General features: G+C 33.2%; 3 protein-coding genes across 3 annotated transcripts; 1 reads left to right on the forward strand and 2 right to left on the reverse strand.

Moving 5' to 3' along the window:
• Positions 1 to 4,781: 4,781 nt before the first annotated feature.
• On the reverse strand, positions 4,782 to 6,067 carry LOC129904446 (peroxisomal membrane protein 11A). The gene has a single exon (XM_055980017.1). It carries the CDS (start codon positions 5,857 to 5,859, stop codon positions 5,083 to 5,085), a length of 777 nt encoding a protein of 258 aa, XP_055835992.1. The 5' UTR covers positions 5,860 to 6,067; the 3' UTR covers positions 4,782 to 5,082.
• A 6,774-nt stretch (positions 6,068 to 12,841) lies between these two features.
• LOC129904440 (uncharacterized) lies at positions 12,842 to 19,069 on the forward strand. The gene is made up of 4 exons (XM_055980011.1): positions 12,842 to 13,450; positions 17,771 to 17,912; positions 18,002 to 18,143; positions 18,461 to 19,069. The coding sequence occupies exons 1-4, from the start codon at positions 13,051 to 13,053 to the stop codon at positions 18,806 to 18,808; spliced, it is 1,032 nt and encodes a 343-aa protein (XP_055835986.1). The 5' UTR covers positions 12,842 to 13,050; the 3' UTR covers positions 18,809 to 19,069.
• A 1,411-nt stretch (positions 19,070 to 20,480) lies between these two features.
• LOC129903353 (protein BRASSINAZOLE-RESISTANT 1) lies at positions 20,481 to 22,800 on the reverse strand. Its single transcript, XM_055978891.1, has 2 exons — positions 22,221 to 22,800; positions 20,481 to 21,572 (listed from the first exon to the last, which is right to left on the reverse strand). Exons 1-2 carry the CDS (start codon positions 22,512 to 22,514, stop codon positions 20,883 to 20,885), a joined length of 984 nt encoding a protein of 327 aa, XP_055834866.1. The 5' UTR covers positions 22,515 to 22,800; the 3' UTR covers positions 20,481 to 20,882.
• Positions 22,801 to 23,598: the final 798 nt, after the last annotated feature.

Genomic DNA, 23,598 nt, shown 5'->3' on the forward strand with positions numbered 1-23,598 from the left:
AAATTTAAAAATTAGTTAAATTAACTTTTAAAAATGGCAATATGACGATTAAAATAGAACTAAGGGAGTATTCCTTATCTTATCAATTTACGTGACATTATTACATACGACACAATTCACAAAATTTTAAAAGAAAAAAATCGTAGTCCAAAACACTTTTGACTAAGTATATAGTTATGAATCGTTTTGTTAAGATTAAAGATAAAAGAGAAATAAACTTTTATTTTAATTTATCATTTTTGCATATCAAGAAAAAATAATTATATTTTTTGACATTAATTACTTAATTTTAAATAGACTATATATTAATTAATATATATTTTGTAATAAAATATTTATATTAATTATTATTTAAACATGTAAAATTCAGGTACACGTGTTCAAATACTAGTTCCGTGTCCAAACAAAATACTATGTTTTGAGTTAGGGTGGACAAGCACTTTATAGATGAAAACCATCCAAGTTAATGTTTTTAGTAAATTTTATTAGTGAGTGCCGTCCCAAAAAAATTATTTTATTATGCATTAATATAAAGTTGAATAAAAAAAGATCACGAGAAAATATTTTCGAAACAGACCAACCATGAGATATTTATATCAAACATTTCATAAGAAAAGAACAACATTACATTGCGTCTCAATGCCACAAATCATGTCATTCATATCAAACCATGAGATAATTGCAAATTGCAACTCACAATTCTGATCAAAATTTAAAGCTTAAAAATATTTTTTTTATATATTTAATAATAATTTTTAATTAATTAAAATTACTTGATTCAATGGAATCGATAAGTCATATTCTTGCTCCTCCACTAAGATCAGCTGACAACTCAAGTGTTTACCAGTTCAAATCAAATTCAGGTACACGTGTTCAAATATTATAGCTTTTTGATATGGACTATATAACTATTTTTTTAATTTGTTTATTTTATTTGGATTTGACGTAAAATTTTAAAAAAACAAATAAAAATTAAATTTTATTTCTTAAATTAAAGATATGTTAGATATATTAAAATGTCATTTATTTTGTGATTTTCAATATGTTTATCAAAAGTTAGAATTAAGAAGTTGTTAAAAAAAAGACATTTTTCTTTAAATCGGACTAAAAAGGAAAAAATAACCAACAAATTCAAATGGAGGCAAAACTAATCTTTTTTCTTCAAATACTTAATAGGAATAGTTGCAACAATAGTTAAGTGTAACAAACTATTTACAAAGAGATATTCAATGGATAAATTTACTGATAACTTTATTCTTTCCAATTAACTTATTGATCTCAACTTCTAACTTTATTCTTTCCAATGTCATCAATCAATGCAAGTCCCTTTTTAATTTCTTTTTTGTCTTTTAATACTGTTAATTACGGAAAATAAACCCAAATGAAATTCTATAATCAACAACATTAAGCCGTACTAATACATCAAGCAGTATAACATCTAATTGGTGGTTCACAACAAGCCTTTCACTTTGAGAATATTTTCCTTTACTGTAGTGCGATTTAAATGAGTATCAGAATATTTCCCTTTATTATAGTTCTATTCAATCAATTATGACAAATTATTATTTTATTTTATTTCTCACAATGAGACTGAGATGGTTCAGATATGTAAAGAGGAGATGTACGGATGTCTCAATGCAAATGTTTAAGAGGTTGGCTATGAATAATTTCCAAAAAAAATATAGAGGTAAATCGAAGAAGTATTGAGAAAATTTGATTAGATAAGATATGGCATAATTTTAACTTACCAAAAACATGACTTTACATAAGAGGATATGGAAGACACAAATTAGGATAAAATGTTAATAGGCAACACTGCATTATCTTGTCGTCCATTCATATTAGCAGTCAAAGTATTGCTCACGCAGTTTCTTGTACCTCAATTATAATATTGCTTTGTTGTAGTTTATATTCTATTACTTTTTATTGTTTTGTTATTATCTATTATTACTTATACTTTCCTTACTTTTTTTTGAGATTGTTTTGAACTGTTTTTTCCTGTATCGAAAGCCAATGAAAATAACTTTTCTACATCTAAAATAAAAATAAAATCTAGATATATTTTATTGTCTCCGAATACCACGAAACTAAACGAGTTATGTTGTCGTACTTTATTTTTGATGTTACAATATTAAATTTTCTATTGGAAGTTACCTTCTGAATTTATCCTCACATTGGTAGGGTGTCATCACGTTCGTAGGCGCAAAAAAACACCAGTCCTATCATATCATCACATCGGTAGCCGCAAAAAAATTAATAAAATCTTATTCTTTACCACTAACATGTAGATGCTATGCTCTAATAAAAACGTTAAGAAAAATCCACTGAAATATTCCCTGTACAGTCGAGCCCAACGAAATATGGACATATTCTCACTTGAGCACCCCGGAGATTTACAAGAATAGTATTGAAGATGGGTGGTGATGAACATTTTGACCCCGTTTGTCTCATGGACAACACTTCAAGATTGATGATTTTTGCTTTTTGACCTTGAAGGTTTGTCCATAAGGCAATCAACGGTCAAATTTTTAAGACCGCCCATTTCAAAGTCATTGGGTGTAATTTCCTGTGTGCATTCATGCCCTGTTCCGTGAAGAACAACTTCTTCTTGCAGATTTAAAGAACCTAACTTGTGATTATGAGATTAGGGTGTTGTAATGTTGTTAAAGTGGGTCAGAGTCCCACAATGGTTGGGAAAGAAACTGATGATGTGTTTATGTGGACTTAGACAATCCTCCCTTAGACGTAAGTGTTAGTATATCTTTACATGATATCAGAGTCAAGTTCATCCTTATTTGAGCTCCTAATCCACACTCAGTTGGACCTAAACGTGAAGGGATGTGTTAGAATGGGTTAAAGTCCCGCATTGGTTGGGGAATGAGTTAGACCCATGTGTCATATTTTTGTAAGTATTAATAGCAACAACTACAACAACATAAAGCAAACTTTTCAGATTGAAATAGGCTCAAGTATCATATCTTTACAAGTGTTAATAACAACAATAGTAACAACAACAACATAATTAGAATAATTTTTATAATGGTGTATGGACGAACTCGTGACACTCGACTAATCCATATAGTACCTGCTAAAAAGCTAACATCTTCTTGTGCTGAATACAACTCTGCAACTAGGGTCTCTAACTTGCTAACCATTTGCTCGAGAAGATCCTTCTGCAAACTTGTTACCGAACAACACAAACCAGAAAGGATATTCCTTATTCTACAGCTAAGCTAATAAATAAGTAAATCAAATCTGACCAAAATCTTTGACAATATGCCCTAAATAGAGAGAAGTAAGAGGTTATCTGTAAAGTGTCTACACACATTCTGCAGATCAAGTAATGAACTTGAGGCATTCCCTATATTACAAACTCAAGCAATATGTTTTCCTCTATTCTGTCACTTTCAATGTTATAACAGTGCAGACTGTGGCGTTAATAGCATATTGATCTTAGATCACATCACATTTCTAAAATACAAGAACTGAAACGTGTTTATTTGTTAACCATGCAATCTGAGTGTGAATATCAATATCATTAGAAAGTTCAGTGTTGTTTTATGAACAGAGGAAAAACAATATACACAAAATTGGTATAAATCAAGCCTCAATTTGCTCTTTCAATGATTGACAACCGTAGCATGCTGCAAATTCCATATTGACATTCTTATTAAGTTAGTTGATACTCTGTATTTAGCTAAACAAAATGCAATTTGAGATTTAACCAGAATCCGGCGAGGAGGGGGCAATCAGGCTCCCCTAAGAGGCTTAATCATCAAATATCAGAAACAACGAAATGTTGGATTGAAAGATTCTACCTATTCTTGATATGATATTTATATGCTTGCAAAGTCAAAAGAAAACATAAATTCTTGATAAGATAGTTATATGCTTGCATGTCACAAAAATAGGTCAGAAACAAGAAGCATCTCAAATTTGTTAGTGGATGCAATTGGAAATAAAAGATATATTTTTTTTCAATTAGTAAAATACAAGGGAGATGCTAAAGGATGCTTTCAGGATAGGAGTTATAAGCCTTTCCACAAAAATAAACAAGCACTTCCCATCAATCAAAACTAGTTAGGGGTATATATGACTCCTCTATAGCCATTCTGCTTCATCAAGCCTGTTTAATTCCATTACTTGATAATTTATCTTCTAGGACTTTTTTTATAGGTGCCAGCCAATTGTTGTTCTTCTCTTCTTTCTTGTAGCTTCTTTTATTTTAGTTTTAGTTTTTTGTTTTGATTTCTTGGGCTAAGCTTGCTTTTAGGATACAACTGAAATCTTTTAGTCAAGTAAGGATACAGCTGAAATTAGGCAGTCCAAAAAAAAGGTTCAGAACCAAATCAGAATAACTAATCTTAAAAGAGAAAAAAAAAATCTAGCACCAAAAGAGAACTTCATATGTCAAGAAAGTAAGGACAGCTCAAGTAGTAGCAAATGCTCTCATTTAAGCCTGCAAATATTTTAAATTCATCGACAACTTCGATTCCCACAGCTCAAAATTCTCCAAGAACTGAGATGAAAAAAGAGTGGCATTACTCAGCTGGGAAAAAAGAAAGATTACACCAACACCAACAACATACCCACTGTAATCCCACAAAGTGGGTCTTGGAAGGGTAGAGTGTATGCAAACCTTACCCTTACACTTAACTCAAAGGTAGACAAGTTGTTTCCGATAGACCCTCGACTCAAGAAAAAACAGTCCAAAGCAGTCCAGCAAAAAATATAGATTGTGCTATAGTAACAACAGCTATAAGCAATCTTGCCAAACCAGGAATAAGAAGTAGCTACTAGCTGAAATTGAAAAAAAACTTACAGAACTATCAAAAGCCAGATGCTTTCATAATCCATTAATTAAAATTGTCACGAAGTAACTTTCTTTGAGAGAAATCTTCTATCTGCAATCAAGATAACATAACATCTATTGTATACCTCCTCCCAATTCCCTTTTTATTTTGGGGAGAACGAATTACAGTACTTTTAAAAAAACGAATCTTTATCGCTAACTGATCCTACGACAACATAAACTTCCACTTGATTAAGCACACATCGTACCTCCAATCCAGCTATGGATGATCAGCAAGAGATCCAATTCTTATGTGTGCTAATAAGAGCTGACAACAACCCTGCTGATGACAACAATAATGGTGCAGAAAGAAGCCCTTTACCGTCACTAATATCAGCTAAAGCCATTAACCCATCAGCAAAATCTTGAATTACTGATAACCTCTTCAACAACTTTTTCAGTCTCAATTTCCTCAATTTCTCCTCTTCCTCAACATACCCAATCCCCCTGATCATCGATAGCTCGAGAGTCGAAAGCAAACACTGCTCATCTTCACTAATTTGCCTTAATTCCTTAACCTTCAAACTCACACTTCCAATATACCCAATAAACTCACACCACGCACTAATCTTCTGTAAACTATTCAAATTCTTCTTATCAATCAACCCCGCTTTCCCTAACCAAACAAATTGCTCAACAAAATAGTACAATCCCTCACCTCCATAAGCTAAAATCGAGAGAATTAAATCTTCTTTTGAACTAACATTAGCCGAACGGAGTGCGTTTACGTCCTGCACGAATTTCCCGAGACGAAACGCTTTCCGGCTAACACCAACGCTGGACTCGAAAGATTTGAGACGGAGAGATAACGGCAGAGATTCAGGAATAACAGAGGATGCGAGGATGATCTTGGATGCGTAACGGGAGATTTTGAGCAACTTATCAACGCCGTCACGTTTGGCGAGGTAAGCTTCGAGATGGATTAGGAAATCTCTGTTTTTAGGGTTAGGGTTAGGGATTTGTGGTTTGGATGATGAAGATGAGACGGTTGAAGTTTTGGGTTCCATGGAAGTCGGAATCGGAGAGGACGACGACGATGTTGGGATGAATGAATTGCGGAAAAGTTCGCCGGGAAAGTGTTAAACGGATCATCAACAGTGGCCCATAATCATATGATTCATATCGTTGCTCATTATTACGTCAGGGTGCTGACTGCTGATTTTCTTCTTGATTTCCGTGCCAATTATCAGTACCTGCGAAATGATACAATAATAATTAATTTACCATTATTATTTGAGATAGTCTCCCCAATTTGGAAATTTGCCAATAAAACCTTAATAAATGCATATGTTTGGAATTGAAAAAAAATATTTATTTATTAAAATTATTAGGTCATCATAAATATTTATCAGTATATGCCATAAGAAAAAAAAATTGAATTAACAATTTCAAAAGTTTAAATCTAGGAAACTAAAAAGTATAGTATTTGCTTATTTATTATTTAAATCTAGGAAAACTAAACGAATTTAATAAAGTTTAATGTTTCTAATCGTATTCATGTATATAGAATATGAAGAGATTTTATGTATATGAAGATATCCAAGAAGTTGGTGAATTAGATGAAGGTATCCAAGAATTAAATGATATTATCTCTAATTTAGCCTACAGAAATATGATGGATATTAAACATCTTTTGAACTATCCTAACGAGAATGATACAGTTATAGAATCACCTACAGAGGAAGATATTATTCAATCTGTAATGAATAATGATGATGAGAATGATCCTGAATTAGATGATAATAGCATTGTCCCACATGTATCGTCAAAAGAGACATTTCAAGCAATGACTACGTTGTCAAACTATTTGGTGCAATACGAACAAAATATTTCAAAAATTGTGTTTGCTCTTCTAAAAGTTAAGGATGAGATTAATTTTGATTTTGGTGGAAAGAAAAAATAATCATTTATAAAATCATATTTTTAAAAAAAATAGTTATTGGTCTAGTATTATTGATTGATTAAATATATATAAATTCTTGATGTATTCTACTAATTATTACTTTATATTTTTTCTGGTCCTTTAATATTTTATTTTTAATTATTATCTAATGCATTTAACAAGAATATTATTTTAATATAACTGGCCCAAGTCGGGATCGGAGAAAAATATTCATTTAGTGAGATTATTACTTTATCGAGGTTTTACTGTATATCACTTATGTTTTTTAGGACCATAATATCATTCAATTATTTATATTTTTCTCAAAATATATTTTTGAAATGCCATGTCATATTATTGTATTTTTTCTAATAATTTTCTTTAATAATATAATTAAAACTTATTTAATATTTCTATAATCATTTTTTTTAGCATTTACTCCATTTTTGAATTTATAAAAGTTAATCAAAATTAAGAAATATTTATTATTTATCGGTCGATATTTTTCAAAAAAAATTATAAAAAATTATAATTCGTATTGAAATTGAACTATAGATTTCATTATATAAGAATTCTAATATGTAGTATTTATTTAGAAGAGTCCTATTTTTATATATTCTTCCAACTGTATCAATATCTCTAACTTAAAAATAAAGATAATTTTTTTTGAATTAATATAAAATTTGAATTTAAAATAAAACAAAAAAGAAAATAGCTGAATTTTAATCAATATACTTGTCCTTATGAACTTTTATAATTTTCGTGCATTGCACGGGTACAAAATGCATAGATTAATCATGCATTTAAATTTGTATGCCCGTGTTTGTATTTTATAGTAATTTATTTATTACTCTCTCCATTTTAATTTATTTGTCCTATTTTAATTTGGCACCAATTTAAGAAAATAAAAAAATGAATGTTGTAATTTTAAATCAAACAAATGTCAAATATACTAAAATATTTTTTAATTTTGTGTTTTAAACATATCACGTGAAAAGTTGAGATTAAAAAATTGCTACAAAGAAAAAAAAAGATATTTTTTAAATGAACTAATTTTTTTAGGACAAATAAGTTGAAACAACTAAAGTATTTGATTTTGTCTAAGGTAAAATAATCAAAAATAATTTGCCTTGATACTAGTTCAGCGGAATACATTGTAAAACTAAATGTGCAACTTATCATAATTCATAGCTATATATATACAAATATTATTTTGATATCATAACAAAAATGTTATGTACTAATAATATTAATTTAATATACTCAAATAAATAAGATAATATTTTTTTAATTAGTTTTTAAAATTATTGAAAAATAAATAATAAATATTAACTAATTTTAATTTAAAATTTGATAATCCTTTATAAAATTCAAGAATGGGATAAATGCTTAAAGAAGTTGCTTATAGAGACATTAAATAAACTTTTATTGTATTGTTAAAAATAATAATGTGACATGTCATCCCATTAGGAAAGAGGAGTATATTTTGAAGAAAATAGAAATAGTTGAGTGATATTGTGACCCTAAAAAAAATACAAGTGATATTATAGAGCAATCTTTCAAACATGGGTGACTATCTAAGGAATTTACTCTATTTATTTTGTTTTCCTAAGACATTTGTTAAAAACTTACAAGGAACATTAATTTAACCATATGGACAAAATATAGTAAACTTTACCTAAATTCCATAGTGAAAAAGCTCAATTACAACTTATCTCTCATTTTTCTTAAATTATATGATTTTCCTATTTTTTTCCAGATTACTGATATATTACTGGTTCTTCTGATACATCACGTTTTGGGTGAAGTATAATTAATGTTGTTGAGTTATTTATGGATAGTAACGTAATTTAAGTTAGGATTCCTTGTTTCAATCAATTAGTTTGCTAAATAAGGGAAATAATCCATATAAATGATAACAGTTATGAGGGACATGAAAAACTCAAAAAATAGATCATAACATCGAACAAAAACTTCAATCTAAAATTCAAATTTTATCAACCGAATCGAGATGAATATCCCGATACAAAGTCACAAAGGCTTGACAGGGGAGAGGAGAGTAGAAGAAGTAGAGAGTTGTTGGAGAAAATGGTGGAAAAGAATGAGAATATGTTGAGAAAGATGAATGAACTGTGCCAAAAAAATAAAATACAAACACGAATGCTGAATTCACTAGCTCAGAGGGTGGATCAATTAGAGAAAACTTTCCTATGTGATAGGCTGAAGACTAAGAAGAAGAAGAAGAGGCATCCTGCTTGATTTTTCCTTGTTTCAATTTTTTGGGGCTCTTTTTGTGCCTTTTATATTTCACCCTGTGATAGTGGGCATGTACTGATGAAAAAACAATTTAGTTTTCAATCGAATTGTGGTTGATACATAACATCTTGTATTGATATAGGTTGTAGATGTATCAGAAGCAATAAAACTTGATACATGAGAATCTAATACATAAACTTTTATCCTATATTTAAGTTTGATACATTGATAACTGATACACGACCATTCGACAGATTTATGGTTGATACATTGAAGATTGTTGTATTAGCTTGAAAGAACAAATGAATCAGATCAAAATATTACCTCATACATTACATAATTTGCTTCATGAAACAGAACATAATATGATACATTAGAGTAGCAGGTACATATCGAACTTATGTATCAAGTATATGACAAATCCAGATACATAGTGATACATAGAAAATAGACTACTATTTTGTCTTTTTTCTCCTTTTTGGAAGCTTTTGGAACCAGAGATTTTGAACTTGAGACTATTAGAACTGGAGATTTCAAACTTGAACAAACATCCTTTCGCAATTTCTTCATAATTGAAGGCCTTATTACGGTGTTTGAATCTATTTTCATCAAAACCACCACTATTAGAAGAATCAGAATCATGAGTGAGAAATTAGAGATATGCTCAATAAAAGCTATGAAAATAGAGAGAGAATGCAGTTGAAAATTAAAATGAGATGATAGATTGTAACCTCTAACTCGTGTGAGTGATTTTAGGCGAGAAATTAGGGATATGCTTAGTAAATTTCTTAAATTTTTCTTGAAAATGGAGAGAGAACGAGAGAAAAGGATTTAGAGGAGAGAGAATGTTTTTTGAGTGATGTATCCGGAAGATGAAGGGAAAAACTAAAAATAAGGGATTTTGGTAATTTTTTTAAAGGGTTGGGACTTTTAGCAAATATAATAATAAAAGGTGTGTAGTTTGGTAATTTTTCCCAAAATATATACTGACTCAGTTTTAAAAAATGTTTGTTTAAAAAGAATGACATCTTTCTTTGTTGGCAAAACTTTAATTTTAACTTTCCACATGACATATTTAAGGCTATAAGATTAAAAAATATTTTTATGCATTTGAAATAACTTTAATTTAAAACCATAAGATTGAAAAATCTTTATTTCTTTAACTTTGTGTCAAGTCAAACTAGATCACTTACCTACGCTAAATATTATGGTGAATGCTGTAATAACATGGCTGAGGTATGAGTCACGTTAAGTGATATGCAATTTTAGATTAAAATTAATAGGGCCAGTGTAAATGTTATTGTTGAATCTTACTCACAGTTGATAATCATATATGATGAATAGCAAAATGAAATCATATTGACTGATAAGGCACATAAAATATCATGAGAAAATTTATGTTCTGTGCATGTTTATTTCTAGAGAATGCAAATATGGTAGCTGATTAGTTAGCTAACTTTGGAGAAAGATCAAATGATTAAATCACCTTTGAAAAAATTGTGTTCTCATTTGTGTATTGGTTGATTGGTTCGTTTTTATTATCTATAGGTTGACGTCTTGCATAACCCTCCATATTAGTGGTCTTTTTGATTAAAACGTAAATATGACTAGATTGATGAGATTCATGGACCTTCTACTAGATTTTTTTATTCGAGTCTTGTTAGAATGATGAAATTTCTAAAAAGGATCATTCCATTTTGATAGATCTTATTTGATGGAGTAACAAATTTGAATTAATTAAAGGGAACCCTTAATTAAATCTAAACTACAAATACCGAACAATTGAGTAGAAAACACATGAACAATAGGGAAGAACATTCGCCTATTTTTAGAGTATTTGTGAAATTACAAATTTTCATTCAACAACTTTTACTTCATGAATTGTTAAATAAGATGAGAAGTTTATTTTATTATCAAACATGTAAAGTTGTTGTTATGTGATTAAAAGGTTACGGATTTTAGCCGTGAAAACAACTTCTTGGAATAATACAAGAGAAAACTAAGCTCATGCCCCATAAAAGCAAAATAATTACAGACAAATATCCTTTTATAATTCATACTTCCAAAGCATGAGATTCAAGATCAAGATACCGTCGCAGTATCAATATATTGACATGGTATCATTGAGGCTGTTTCAGTCCTTAATGATACCACCATAATATATCTATATACTGTTAAGGTATCATTGATATCTATTTCAATCATTCAGCTACATCTCCATGAAATCATCATATACTGACATAGTATCATTAAGGATAGTTTCATACAAATGTTGAATGATACCATCATAATATATATATATATATATATATATATATATATATATATATATATATATATATATACTGTGATGGTATCATAAAGATTTTTCTAAGTCATTCGATATTACATGAATGATACTACCCCAATATATTCGTATATTATCATGATATTGAAAATTCTTAATGAAACACTTTTAAAATCCTTGATGATACCATAACAATATATTGACACCTTATCAATATCATATAGGATTGAACTCTTTTTTAAAGAAATAAAAATAAAATAATTAATAAAAAAATATTAAAATCACAATTTTATTTATTAAACTAATTAGTAAATATATTTTTTGTGATACTCCATCGATATGTTGATACTATATAGGTATCATATAAGACTGAACTTAATCCTCTGTGATATTTTAACGGTACATTGATAGCCCATCAATATTATGTAGGGTAGGTGCTGACGTCAGCACGCGAATTTAAAAATAATTAAAAGGGGTACAATGGTAATTAGTTTGGGCCAAATGGGTACTGAAAGGAATTATTTTGGAGTGGGTATGGAGCGGTAAATAGCTTGTTTAAAGCGTTCATTTTGTATAGTTTTTCTATAATACAATGTAATATAGATCCTTATGATTTGACATTTGGGCCTAAAGATGATCCGAGTCATTTTGAGCGCAGAATTGGAGGCCCATAAGGCTCATTATAGTTTACAGCCAATATTGACTGTACATAGCCGTTGCACCCAAAAATTGGTCCCCTATTTTAAGTGGTGGGCTTTGGATTCTTTCCGTAACGGTAAGGAAATGCTTCTTTTAACAAACACCCACTTTTGAACACCAACTGAATGGGACTCTTCGCCTGAATAAGACAAGAGGACATCACCTGCTTCCTCTTTCAGGCCAATTTACAATTCCAATTATACCCTCATTTTACACTTTTATATTCTTTTCTCTTAATACTAACTCAAATTCTCAAGTTATGTGATGGTATTGGACGATTCGGATACATATTATTCTCTTTAAATTTACTTGTCTACTTTTCTCCTTAGTAGTATTATTTTTATTTAGTAGTTGTGTAGGAGTATCTTTTATTTAGCCATTGTTAGATGTTATTTTTTTTATTGCGTCCATCTTATCGTTTTATCATTGTTTTTTTTTCTTTTAAGCCTATTTTAATTTCTTGTTTGAGTTGTTTTATATCTTGCTAGAATACTATCATATTTTTCTTGTAAATAGGTTTTGTTTTTCTTTCTTTTAATTTTGAGTTTATTGAAAATAACATCTGTATTCCATGAACACGAGAGTAAGATCTATGTACATCTTATCCTTACCAAACTCACTATCGAAGTCACACTAAGTATGTTATGATGTTGTACTTATTCGCAGTACACTGAGTATGTTGTTCATGTTTTAATCTTAACTACTCATTCAGTAATTGATTTCTTACTTTAAATCAATTAAAATGTACTTTTTTTTTATTGTTTATCAAGGAGTACAAAAAAAGGCATTGTAGACAAGTAAAAGTGAACGAAGATAATATTAATAGTGGCAAAATCGAGATATCACTAAACTTTAGTGACATTTCCGTCCGAAGTCCAAAAAGGTAAAAGAGCAACCGACACGTCAACAGTATCACCGAACGTTTAAATCCAAACACTTTCCGTTTTTTGAAACCTCTAAAAAAGAAAAACTCTTCCGGTTTTCAATTCGTTCTCTCTACTTGTCTCTCTTCACACTCCACTCTTCCACCATTTTCACCTTCAATCTCAAGCTTTGAAATCGCACTTTACCAAAATGTCGTCGTCACCGGAGCTCCGGTCACCGGCGAAAACCGGCGGTGATACAAGGAAAATACTCGGGCCGGGAGGGAACCGGGTCAGAGATTCGGAAGAGCAGAAGAGGAAGAAAGAAGGGATGAAGAAGCCTGAGCTCAGGAGTAAGAAAGCAGCAGCTTCACTTACGCCGAATACAATTTTGCCTGTGCGGAGCAATGGGTCAGTTGATAGCTCTTCCTCGTCGGACTCGTCAATTGCGAAAGTTGTGAATTTTTCAAAGAGAAGAGTTGAAAGGAGTATGGGTGTGAAAAACCCTGCTAAAGTTGTTCCTCATGGACTTGAAGTTGAAGCAGCTGAATCATTTTCTCCGATGGTTCCAATTCCGCTCAAACGTTGTGATTGGATAACACCGAACTCGGGTAATTTTTAAAATTTCAACCCCATTTTCTGATATTCCATTTCTCGTTGTATATGTGTGTGAGAGAGGAACACAAAGATGGACGCTTTACGTGTTCTCGAGTTGGAGTTTAATGAATTGTGTCCAAATGCAGCCTCCGAAGCTAAATTACAAGTTTATTACAGAGGCTGAGCTAGAATTTTAAGTTTATGGTTTCTCGATTCTTGAAAGGAATACTTACTTGGTTCTAGATAAATTATTTATGCGTATTAAGTGAACTTTTGAACACAAGCACAAAGTCTGCGCCAAAGCTAGTCTTGTAGCTCTACCCGAGTTTATAATGATTATTACATAGCAGGATAGCTCGAAGTTGAATGAGGGAGGTTTGCTGGTTGGTAATTATTACTAGTGTGTGAATGTAAGATATTGTTGCGTAGGGATAAACAGGAAATTTAGAATAAGGTGAATTATTTAGTATCGTAATAAAATGGACCAGAATATATCAAAATGTTTTAAATTATTTGTATAATGGACTCTGAACTGATTTGGGATTGAGGGGTGATTGCTTGATATTATTTGAAAGGTCAATGGGGGTTGGGGACTAACTTTCGGCAGCTCCATAGTGAATAAAAAGAACTTGATGATCTGATCACTTGAGCAATTTTTGGGACAGTTGAGAACCGTGGTTCATTTCCCCTGTCCTATAGTAGAGGAAGACCCATCCCTAATGTTGGGCTTTCTAATATTTGACCATCCATGTTATATCACTTCATGCTTTAGATGTCTGTACTTGGGTGTGCGAGTAGGTGTTAGAATTCCACATTGGTTAAGGACATGACCTTGGTTAATCCTCACCAATTGGCCTCTCTTTTGCAGTTGACTGTGCTCAATGTCTATTTTCTTTATAGAAGTATTGTGAATTGAGCTAAACTAAAAAGTTTGGACTTCCATAATGTAACACAGGGAGCACAAACTTTTGGAAAATGTATGTTCCATTTCCTGCAAGAAGAAATATAGTGCTGCCTTATTCTGACTCTTGGTAGATAGACATAACGTTGAGAAAATCCATGTTCTGCTTTTTATATTGTGTGTTTAGTGTTTGGTAGATAGGTTGTAGTAGTATTACTATGTTCTTGAGGCTTGTTCATGATGTCATTTTCTAGCTTTGCTGATACTTTTTGGACTCAAGCATTGGCAATTCCTAGGTTATCTACAATGATAATCCTCTAGTTTATTGCATTTGCAAATTTCTCCTACTAACTTTCTGCAGAAAGTTGAAGAGGAGATGCATGGATGCCCCAGTGCGGAGGTATGAGAGAGATTGACTATGGATGGTTTCAGGAGAGGTAAAGGTAGACAGATGAAGTATTAGGAGAGGTGATGAAATAGGACATGACTCAGCTTCAGCTTATAGAGGACATGATCTTAGGTAGGAAGTTATGGAGGACACGGACTAGAGTAGAAGGTTAGTAGGTAGTTGAGTGTTATCTCGCTTATCCTTCCATACTAGAATCGTTGTATCATTCTTGTAGTTCCTTTTTCGTCGATTTCTGTTACTATTTATTGTTTTTTTCAGAACCCACTCGTACTTTTTGCAACAAGAGGCATTAACCACAACATGAGTTCCCGCACTCTTGCTCGCTGATAGTGATGAAGAACAATGTAAAAGCTAAAAATGAAAGAGACCACGGGACCTATTTGAAATCTAATTCCACGGGTGATCCTGGCATTGCTAAGTTGAGATTTGGCAGGACCAAACTTTTATGCTTCTCTCATGCACCTTGAGGTTGGAGGCTAGAATCACCAAGGAAAAGAAGTGTGAAAAGGTGCTATTGACTCCTGGGTAGAGGGGGTGAGTTTGGCATTTTAAAAATATAGAATCAGAAGATCGAGGAAGTTTGGGTATTACATGGCTATGAATCAGAAGGTTTAGTGTTATTTCCCTGATAGAGGTCAATATGCTTCACCTTTAATAGGTACTATGGATTGACATATGTATTGTTCATTTCGGCTACTTATGCTATATGATAATAAAAGTATGTAGCTAGAAGAATTTATTTGGAAATGGTCTCCCATCAAAACATTTCATATCTATTCAAAAGTTCTGAACCGCAGTTTGACTTTGATTGTTTTGGTCAGGCATGTCAGTTTATGTTATTACATCAAATTTCCCTGCATTTCCATTTTCTTGATATAATAGAAGCTGAAGGATTGTTTTCTTCTGTCAATCATCTGTCTTGAGATCTTTTTCTGAATTTTCTTTGTTGTTTAGTCTTAAAAGGATAGCAAAGAATGTATTGTGAAGGGTCAGGGCTTTGTTATCCTTCTTGCTTAACGAGAAACTACATGGGTTGAAATTGTGAAGTAGTAGAAGTGTGCCTATCGATATATTGCAACTTGCGAGCTTGGGACGCTCAACTACAGAAGCCATCCATCTTATGAGGAGACTGGTGGAGCAGTATAGGGAGAGGAAGAGAGACTTGCATATGGTATTCATCGATCTAGAAAAGGCTTACGATAAAGTTCCACGAGAGATACTATGGAGATGTTTGGAGGCTAAAGGTGTACCTGTGGCGTACATTAGGGTGATCAAGGACATGTATGAGGGTGCGAAAACCAGGGTAAGGACAGTAGGAGGGGACTCAGAGCACTTTCCAGTTGTGATGGGGTTGCATCAAGGATCAGCCCTTAGTTCGTTTTTATTTGCCTTGGTGATGGATGGATTGACGCGATAAATTCAAGGTGAGGTGCCATGGTGTATGCTTTTTGCGGACGACATAGTCCTGATTGATGATACTCGTAGTGGAGTTAACGCGAAGCTGGAGGATTGGAGACATACCTTGGAGTCTAAAGGGTTTAAGCTGAGTAGGACCAAGACAGAGTACTTAGAGTGCAAGTCCAGTGAGACACCTCAGGAGGTTGGCGCGAAAGTTAGGCTTGGTGACGAAGCCATCCAAAAGAAAAGTAGTTTCAAGTACCTTGGGTCTATCATGCAAGGCAGCGGGGAGATTGACGATGATGTCACATATCCTATTGGGCCAGGGTGGATGAAATGGAGGCTCGCTTCCGGTGTGTTATGTGACAAGAAGGTGCCACCACAACTTAAGGGCAAGTTCTACAAAGTGGTGGTTAGACCAGCTATGTTATATGGGGCGGAGTGTTGGCCAGTTAAGGTCTCTCACGTTCAAAAGATGAAAGTTGCCTAGATGAGAATGTTGAGATGGATGTGTGGGCATACCAGGAGCGACATGATTAGAAATGAGGCTATTCGGAACAAGGTAGGAGTGACCTCGGTGGAAGACAAGATGCGGGAAATGCGATAGAGATGGTTTGGGCATGTGAAGAGGAGAGACACAGATGCCCCAGTGCGGAGGTGTGAGAGGTTGGCCATGGATGGTTTCAAAAGAGGTAAGGGCAGGCCGAAGAAATATTGGGGAGAGGTGATTAGACATGACATGACGCACTTATAACTTATCGAGGACATGACCTTAGATAGGAGGGTGTGGAGGACCCATATTAGGGTAGAAGACTAGTACATAGTCTCGTTATTCTTCCGTATTAGTAGGCACATTAGCGCACTATAATTTCTTGTGCTCTGATTTCTGTTATTATCTATTACTTTCTGTACTTTGATTACTCTATTTTATCTGTGTCGTTTTCGTTATTTGCTTTCCCATATCGCTTTGAATTTCTTAGCCTTATCTAACCTCTTTTTATGCTTCTATTGAGCTGAAGATCTCTCGAAAACAGTCGTCCTACCTTGGTAAGAGTAAGGTCTATGTACACTTTACCCTCCCCAGACCCATGTTGTGGGATTTCACTGGGTTGTTGTTGTTGAGCTTGGAGATTGAAAGCTCTCGACCTGATGAATTAGGGAATCTAGTAAGACATTAAGAAGTTTTTAGCCACTTAATATTAGTTGTCTTGACCGTAATTAATGCATATAGTAACTGGGATCAATTTCTTCTCTCATTTGTTTTTCATACTATGGATAGATCGTATCTGCAGATATTTTTCGTATAAGACCTTCCACTTCATGATGATTATAGCTGTTGATTGGTATTACTTAGATTCACATTTTCTTTCTGCAAGCAAGCAGTAGAAGCTCAATGGCGATAATTGGTGAATACTTGAAGTTGCCTAACTTTCTAAAATGGAGAATGAGTAAATAAAAACTAAAACAGTCTACTGCAAAACTATTGTATCATGAGCACTAGTTTCGCTGAGATGCTATTGCAGTAATTCTTAAAGAGATAATTTTGTTTGACCAAATTCTGCCCTCCATCAGGTGGAAGGAATAATTAATCTTCATTGACCTAATTCTGTTATTCTTTTTTTGCAGAACCCCTGTATATTTCATTCCATGACGAAGAATGGGGAAACCCAGTTTATGATGACACAAAGCTATATGAACTACTTGCCTTGTCACAAGCATTGGCAGAAATGACGTGGCCTGCAATCCTTAATAAGAGACACATATTCAGGTCCACTATTAAAGATCATCTCTCAGAGCTTCAGGAGTAGAGATCTTATGTCCATAAGTTTGAAATTTCTTATGATTTACATCTTGCAGGAAGTTGTTTGACAACTTTGATCCATCATCTCTTGCAAATGTTAATGAAAAAAGGTTTCGCTCGTTAAGAGAAAGTGGAAATTCATTGTTATCTGAACCAAAAATTCGTGCAATAGTAGAGAATGCAAAGCATTTCCAGAAGGTAAAAAGAACTTCTATCAAGTACCTTTAGACCTGAAGTTGCAAAACTGATCCTAAACTGCTTAGCTTTTCAAATGTAGACAGTTATTTGACTTGCTTCAAATCTTTAATCAAGTGATTATTATTTTTTAGACTTAGAAGGAACAACTAACTCAAATTTTACTATATTGTCCAAAAAACACACCAACAGTAAACCGGTAACTTTAGAGGTGTAAACCTTTTCACTAAAACAGATAGTGAAATATCGTTGTATGAACAAGTCAACTTTTCCTGTGGTGCATAATCACTGATGGCTCTCAATATCTACTGGTCTTGCAGATACAGCAAGAGTTTGGATCCTTTAGCAACTACTGCTGGCGTTTTGTAAATCACAAGCCAATAAAAAGTGGATTTCGCTATGCACATCAAGTACCAGCTAAAACACCAAAATCAGAACTTATGAGCAAGGACCTGATGAAAAGGGGCTTCGTTTACGTAGGACCAACAGTGGTGTATTCATTCATGCAAGTGGCAGGTATATTTAATGATCATCTCATTACATGCTTCAGATACAACGATAATGTCAAAGAGCATTCACAAAGAAAGTTAGTAAAGACTGATACACAAGGCCGGGACCCTGTTGAGAACAACACACATATGAGTAATGACCATTCGAGTTTGACATAGCTGATATCCTCTGTGAATTTGTATCAATAATCTTGACGTACTTTTAACCAACAGGTTTCTAATTTACAAGAGTGTTGCTTTGATTGATAGTCTTTTCAGCTTTGTCTTGTGCGTATTTAGAAACTTCCTAACCTTTGTATTTGTCATGTATGAAGAGATTGAAGGTTGTACTTGTATCTATAAACTATGGTGTCTGCTAATTTCTAATATTTGATGATTCTGGTGGTATGTTTTTCGATTAAAGGTCCAACTTTGCCCTTGTATTAACCTAAAATGCTCAATTTTGCTTTCCGTTACACTTTTAGTCCATTTATATCCTCATTGTTAGCAAATCTATTGTTTTTACCATTGTCATTAACTGAGTTCTAACGCAAATGGGAGGACTTGATGTCTCCATATCTACCCCTCAATTTTTACTATGTTTTAAACTTTTGTGTTAGAGCTCTGTTAAGAACTTTTCCCTTGGGAGGAGGTAATATTAGACTGGAAGTCCAACGGAGGGGCAGAGTTGCTCAATTTTAGATAGTTCAAGGATAAAATTGACCTTTTCTTTGACAAACCTTGCCATCTTTGTTCAGCAATTTACTAATGCTGGACCCTGTTGGCAATGTCTACAGTTTGGTTGCAATAAAATCCAACAGCTTTGCATATATACATATAAAATCCATAATCGGTGTTGTTTAAAACCTGTTTGACATGACAACGTGTTTGAGAATATTGTTTGTCTTGTATCTTGATTTTAGCTAAATAAGGGCAACCATTTTGAGTTTATGAGTTTTGAATTCGGGATACGTTTTTATTTTTCATTTTTATGTTGAAATTGGGGGTAGGGGAGGGGGATTACAAGGTGGGTATTAAATCATGACCAACAAGATGAAAATTCAGATAATCAATCAACTAAACTAGTAAGATTTTTCAATTCAGAATAAGTTATTTACACATTCAGTTAATTTCGTAACACAAATACAAAATTTTGATCGAAGTTACTAAGTTCTGTCAAATCGATAGCTAGACTTCTAACTCCACTCAGTGACAAAAGGGCAAAAATATATAGCAGCAAGCAAGACATGTGACAATAACCGCGTTATGAGAAAAATAATAATGATAAAGTAACTGTTGAGGAACATGTGTAATACAGTAGTACAGAACCCCACATCCAGACATTAAGTCGTGGTCTTGTACATTAAATCAGTTAAACACCATTTGTTTAATCTTTTTTCTTCTTTGTCTGTGCTTGTGTTGATAACAAACGTGTGCATGAACATGCCATGATTATTAATACCTACTACTAGTAGTTTACTAATGGGGCCAAAAGAGTAACAAAAAAATTCAACAATTTTGATTTGATGTGATGGTTAAAGACTTCCAACTTCTTGCCATCCATCTTGCCATAGGCCATCCCTATGAAGTTGTTTCGATTACGTAATCATGCTTGTCTGTTGGAGCGAATTGGATGATTGAACTGAAGAGAAGACTGTCTTTCTTTTGCTTCTCCTCTCTCCTTTTTCCTAATATGAATCCTTGAGTCGTCAAAGTCTTTCTGACTCGATCTGGCCACCATATGAATTAAACTGGTATAGTGAAGGTTTGTAGGTTTGTGTAGCCCTTCCATATCCAATGAGAACAAAAATAAACAAAGACAAGTAGTAATGTTTTGATCTGGACATAAAGCTTCAAAGAGACTAAAGAATAGCACATCCATTGATTTCAAATTGAAGCTAGATGATAAAAGAAGAAATCCAGTTGCACAGTAACAAAGGGTTTTTGGAGAACGGCTAGTCTACAATGACTTTAAAACAATTCTCAACCACAAGGAGATAGAAATCAACAACTATCTACACCTAAATGCTTAAGACAAGACCCAAACTAACTTAAAGGGCCTCCTCAGATTAAAGGAAAAGGAAAAAAATGTTTGTATATAAGGTAAACAGCAACATGCAAGATCTCATCTATGTAACAGAAATTGCAGACGATATACGAACATCCACTGAACTACTTGAGTGATTCATCAGCTAGCAAACTCAGATAATCTCAATCTGTGATCCACGCGACGCAGTTCTTTTAATCAAGAAAATCACATCCGAGCACTCCCACTTCCGAGTGTGAGCTCCAGATCCTCTAAACCAACCTCATGAATCTTTTCTCCTTCCCATGCTGCCTTCACTGATACATTCTCAAAGTCAAACTCAATGCCCTTACCCTTGTCGATGATCATATCATTAGAAGGAATTCTCTGAGCCACAGGTTTAATAAGATTGAAAGTTGGAGAAGTAGGGATCCCATTGGCTGCATACTTTTGAAAGCTCATCCACTGGCCAGAATCAATGGTGGATGTATCAGATTCATCACACTCTGGTATTGTAGCAGGAGTGAATCGCTGACCTCGAGTTGGGCTAGTAGGGGCTGAAGCAGCAAAGAAAGGGATATTTAAAGCAGACATCGACTCTCTGGCCAAAGTTTCAAGATTAAATATCTGCTTAGGAACTCTAGTTGGTGATGAAAGAGGTGGTGTTACAGGGGCACTGTTTGATATTCGTAATGGTGGTAGCGACAAAGGGATGGAATTATGGAGGAATGCAAATGCATGTGACGACATGTTAGCATCACCACGTGATGGACTGGGGAAAGACGAGGATGTTGGACTGGGTTGATAAGATGGAATTGGGCTAGCAAAGTATGAAGATGGGGGACTTGGATTTCTTGAAGAACTTGGCGTAATGTTGGCCGAAGTGCCTCCAATCTCCATTGGAGTTGGCCTGCATCCCTGAAAACAAAAGAAGACATTTTCAATCAAGCTAGTGAACACAAATGATTAAAGGACTCTGTAATTTGAGATAACAACTTCAACAGATTGCAGCTTGGAAGATCGAAAAGTACTTCATAAACTAAGAACACCTCAACCAAATGAATCAAACCCCACCTTAAGACACCAAAACTAAAGGACCCTGCTTATCCATTTCTATATTAAGAACAGTCAATTCTCAAGATAAATTCTTCCTTTTTTTGCTTTCTTGTATTTCAGAAACAACTTCCATCTCAGACAAATTAAACTTAATAGATTCATACCAATTTTCCAGAAATGAGAACACGAACAGATTAGAAGTACATAAAAAAAGAACAATTGAGCAAATCCAGCTTAGAGCTAAGAATTAAAGAGAAACACAAATTCAGAAGCTGCTCATACTCAATTCCCAGATCAGAAACCCATAGAACAGTCAAAAATCAACTGAAAACAGATAAAAAGATAATCTTTGATCCAAATTCAACAAGCCCACTTTCCAAATCTATAGATCTAACCAAAATACAAGCAAAAACCCATCATCCCATTAATTCAAACAAGCAAGAACTAACACAAATACTACAAACCATACATCAATCAATTCACATAAAAGAAGAGAAAAATGTTAGTTACCTTTCTATAAGTAGTGCCATCAGGTTCAACAATCCATCCAGCTTCAACACAAAGAGCCTTAAGAACCTCATTATTATCACAGTGTTTAGGAAGATTATAATTCCCTTGTGCTCTTAATCCACTATAAATCTTAGCTGCTATTGCCCTTCTCCTCCTTTCTCTCCTCCTATTATTCTCCCTTTCCCTCCACGATGGCTTCCTCCTCCCACTACTACCACCACTCCCCATTGCTCCACCACCTTCACCTCCGCCGCCTCCCGCCGCCGCCGGCGACCCTCCACCTTCCCACATCATTTCCCCCCAAAAAATCTTGATTTTCAAGAAAACTTTCCTTTCTCAAAATCAAGAAAATGGGGTTTTTTCTAATAAGAAGAAGGAAAAGGGGGGCTGGTCCCAGGTGGGTGTGTTCAGACAGCAGGTGGGTTTTGCATAGGTAGTAGGGGTGCCACTCTATAAAGCATTTTTTTGGGACTACTCACGAGAAATACGCTCTAAAGTTTATACTACAAGAATCTTAGGAATTTTTTTTCTTCTTCTCTGCTCTCTCTCTGTGTTTTCTTGTTTGTGTGTATACATACATACTGCTTTATATATATAATGATGATGATGATAATGGTGTTTTGTGTGTTTTGTTTTTTAGCAGAGATTATAATAATTGAGTTTGTTACAGTCTTCAGAATTATCATGTGTAAAGTAAGCGTTTTATATTCTATTTTTCAAAATAGCAAAAAAAATATTTGACTACTTTTTTAGATTATATTAATTAATTTATTAGACTATACTACAAAGTTTTGACGGTTATTAAGAGTTAACATAGATTTTTACATATCTAATGAAGTAGGATAATAATTGCTGTGTTACTTCGTTTTACTTGTCATGTTTTTCTAATGAGAGTCAATTTAATTAATTTTTAAAATTAAATTAAATTAAATTATATTAATATTTTAATATTAAATAATACTAACTTTTAAAGTGAGCTGATCCATATTATCAATTTCAAATTCTAATAAATAACATAGCAAATAAGCCATCTCATGATGGATTTATAGCTAAAAAGAGGTTATACAACAACAAGAGCATTTAAAATGAGATTATGTGGGCAGGTTCGATTATTGTATTAATATTTTGATAATGATATGAAATGAGCTTGAATTCATATGAATGATATTAATTTGTTTGGAAAAATGCACAGTAATAATTGCTCAATTTTGATATCATATAATCATTTTAATTTATGTATACACAATTTTACATCGTAAAGATTTGTTTGACAACTGATTATTGCACATATAAATAATACATCAATTCATTCATAACTTATACATACACTAGTTATGTTGATTTTTAATTTACAAACCAAACTTCATTTATTTTTTAT

Source organism: Solanum dulcamara, chromosome 9 (assembly GCF_947179165.1).
Source record: "Solanum dulcamara chromosome 9, daSolDulc1.2, whole genome shotgun sequence".
Taxonomy (NCBI): Eukaryota; Viridiplantae; Streptophyta; class Magnoliopsida; order Solanales; family Solanaceae; genus Solanum; species Solanum dulcamara.

Coding starts and splice junctions, on each gene's coding strand:
- LOC129903353 (XM_055978891.1), bottom strand. CDS start 22,514: ATGATGTGGGAAGGTGGAGGGTCGCCGGCGGCGGCGGGAGGCGGCGGA. Junction 21,573..22,220: donor ATGGCACTACTTATAGAAAG/GTAACTAACATT, acceptor TTTTGTTTTCAG/GGATGCAGGCCAACTCCAAT.
- LOC129904440 (XM_055980011.1), top strand. CDS start 13,051: ATGTCGTCGTCACCGGAGCTCCGGTCACCGGCGAAAACCGGCGGTGAT. Junction 17,913..18,001: donor AATAAGAGACACATATTCAG/GTCCACTATTAA, acceptor TACATCTTGCAG/GAAGTTGTTTGACAACTTTG. Junction 18,144..18,460: donor ATGCAAAGCATTTCCAGAAG/GTAAAAAGAACT, acceptor CTGGTCTTGCAG/ATACAGCAAGAGTTTGGATC.
- LOC129904446 (XM_055980017.1), bottom strand. CDS start 5,859: ATGGAACCCAAAACTTCAACCGTCTCATCTTCATCATCCAAACCACAA.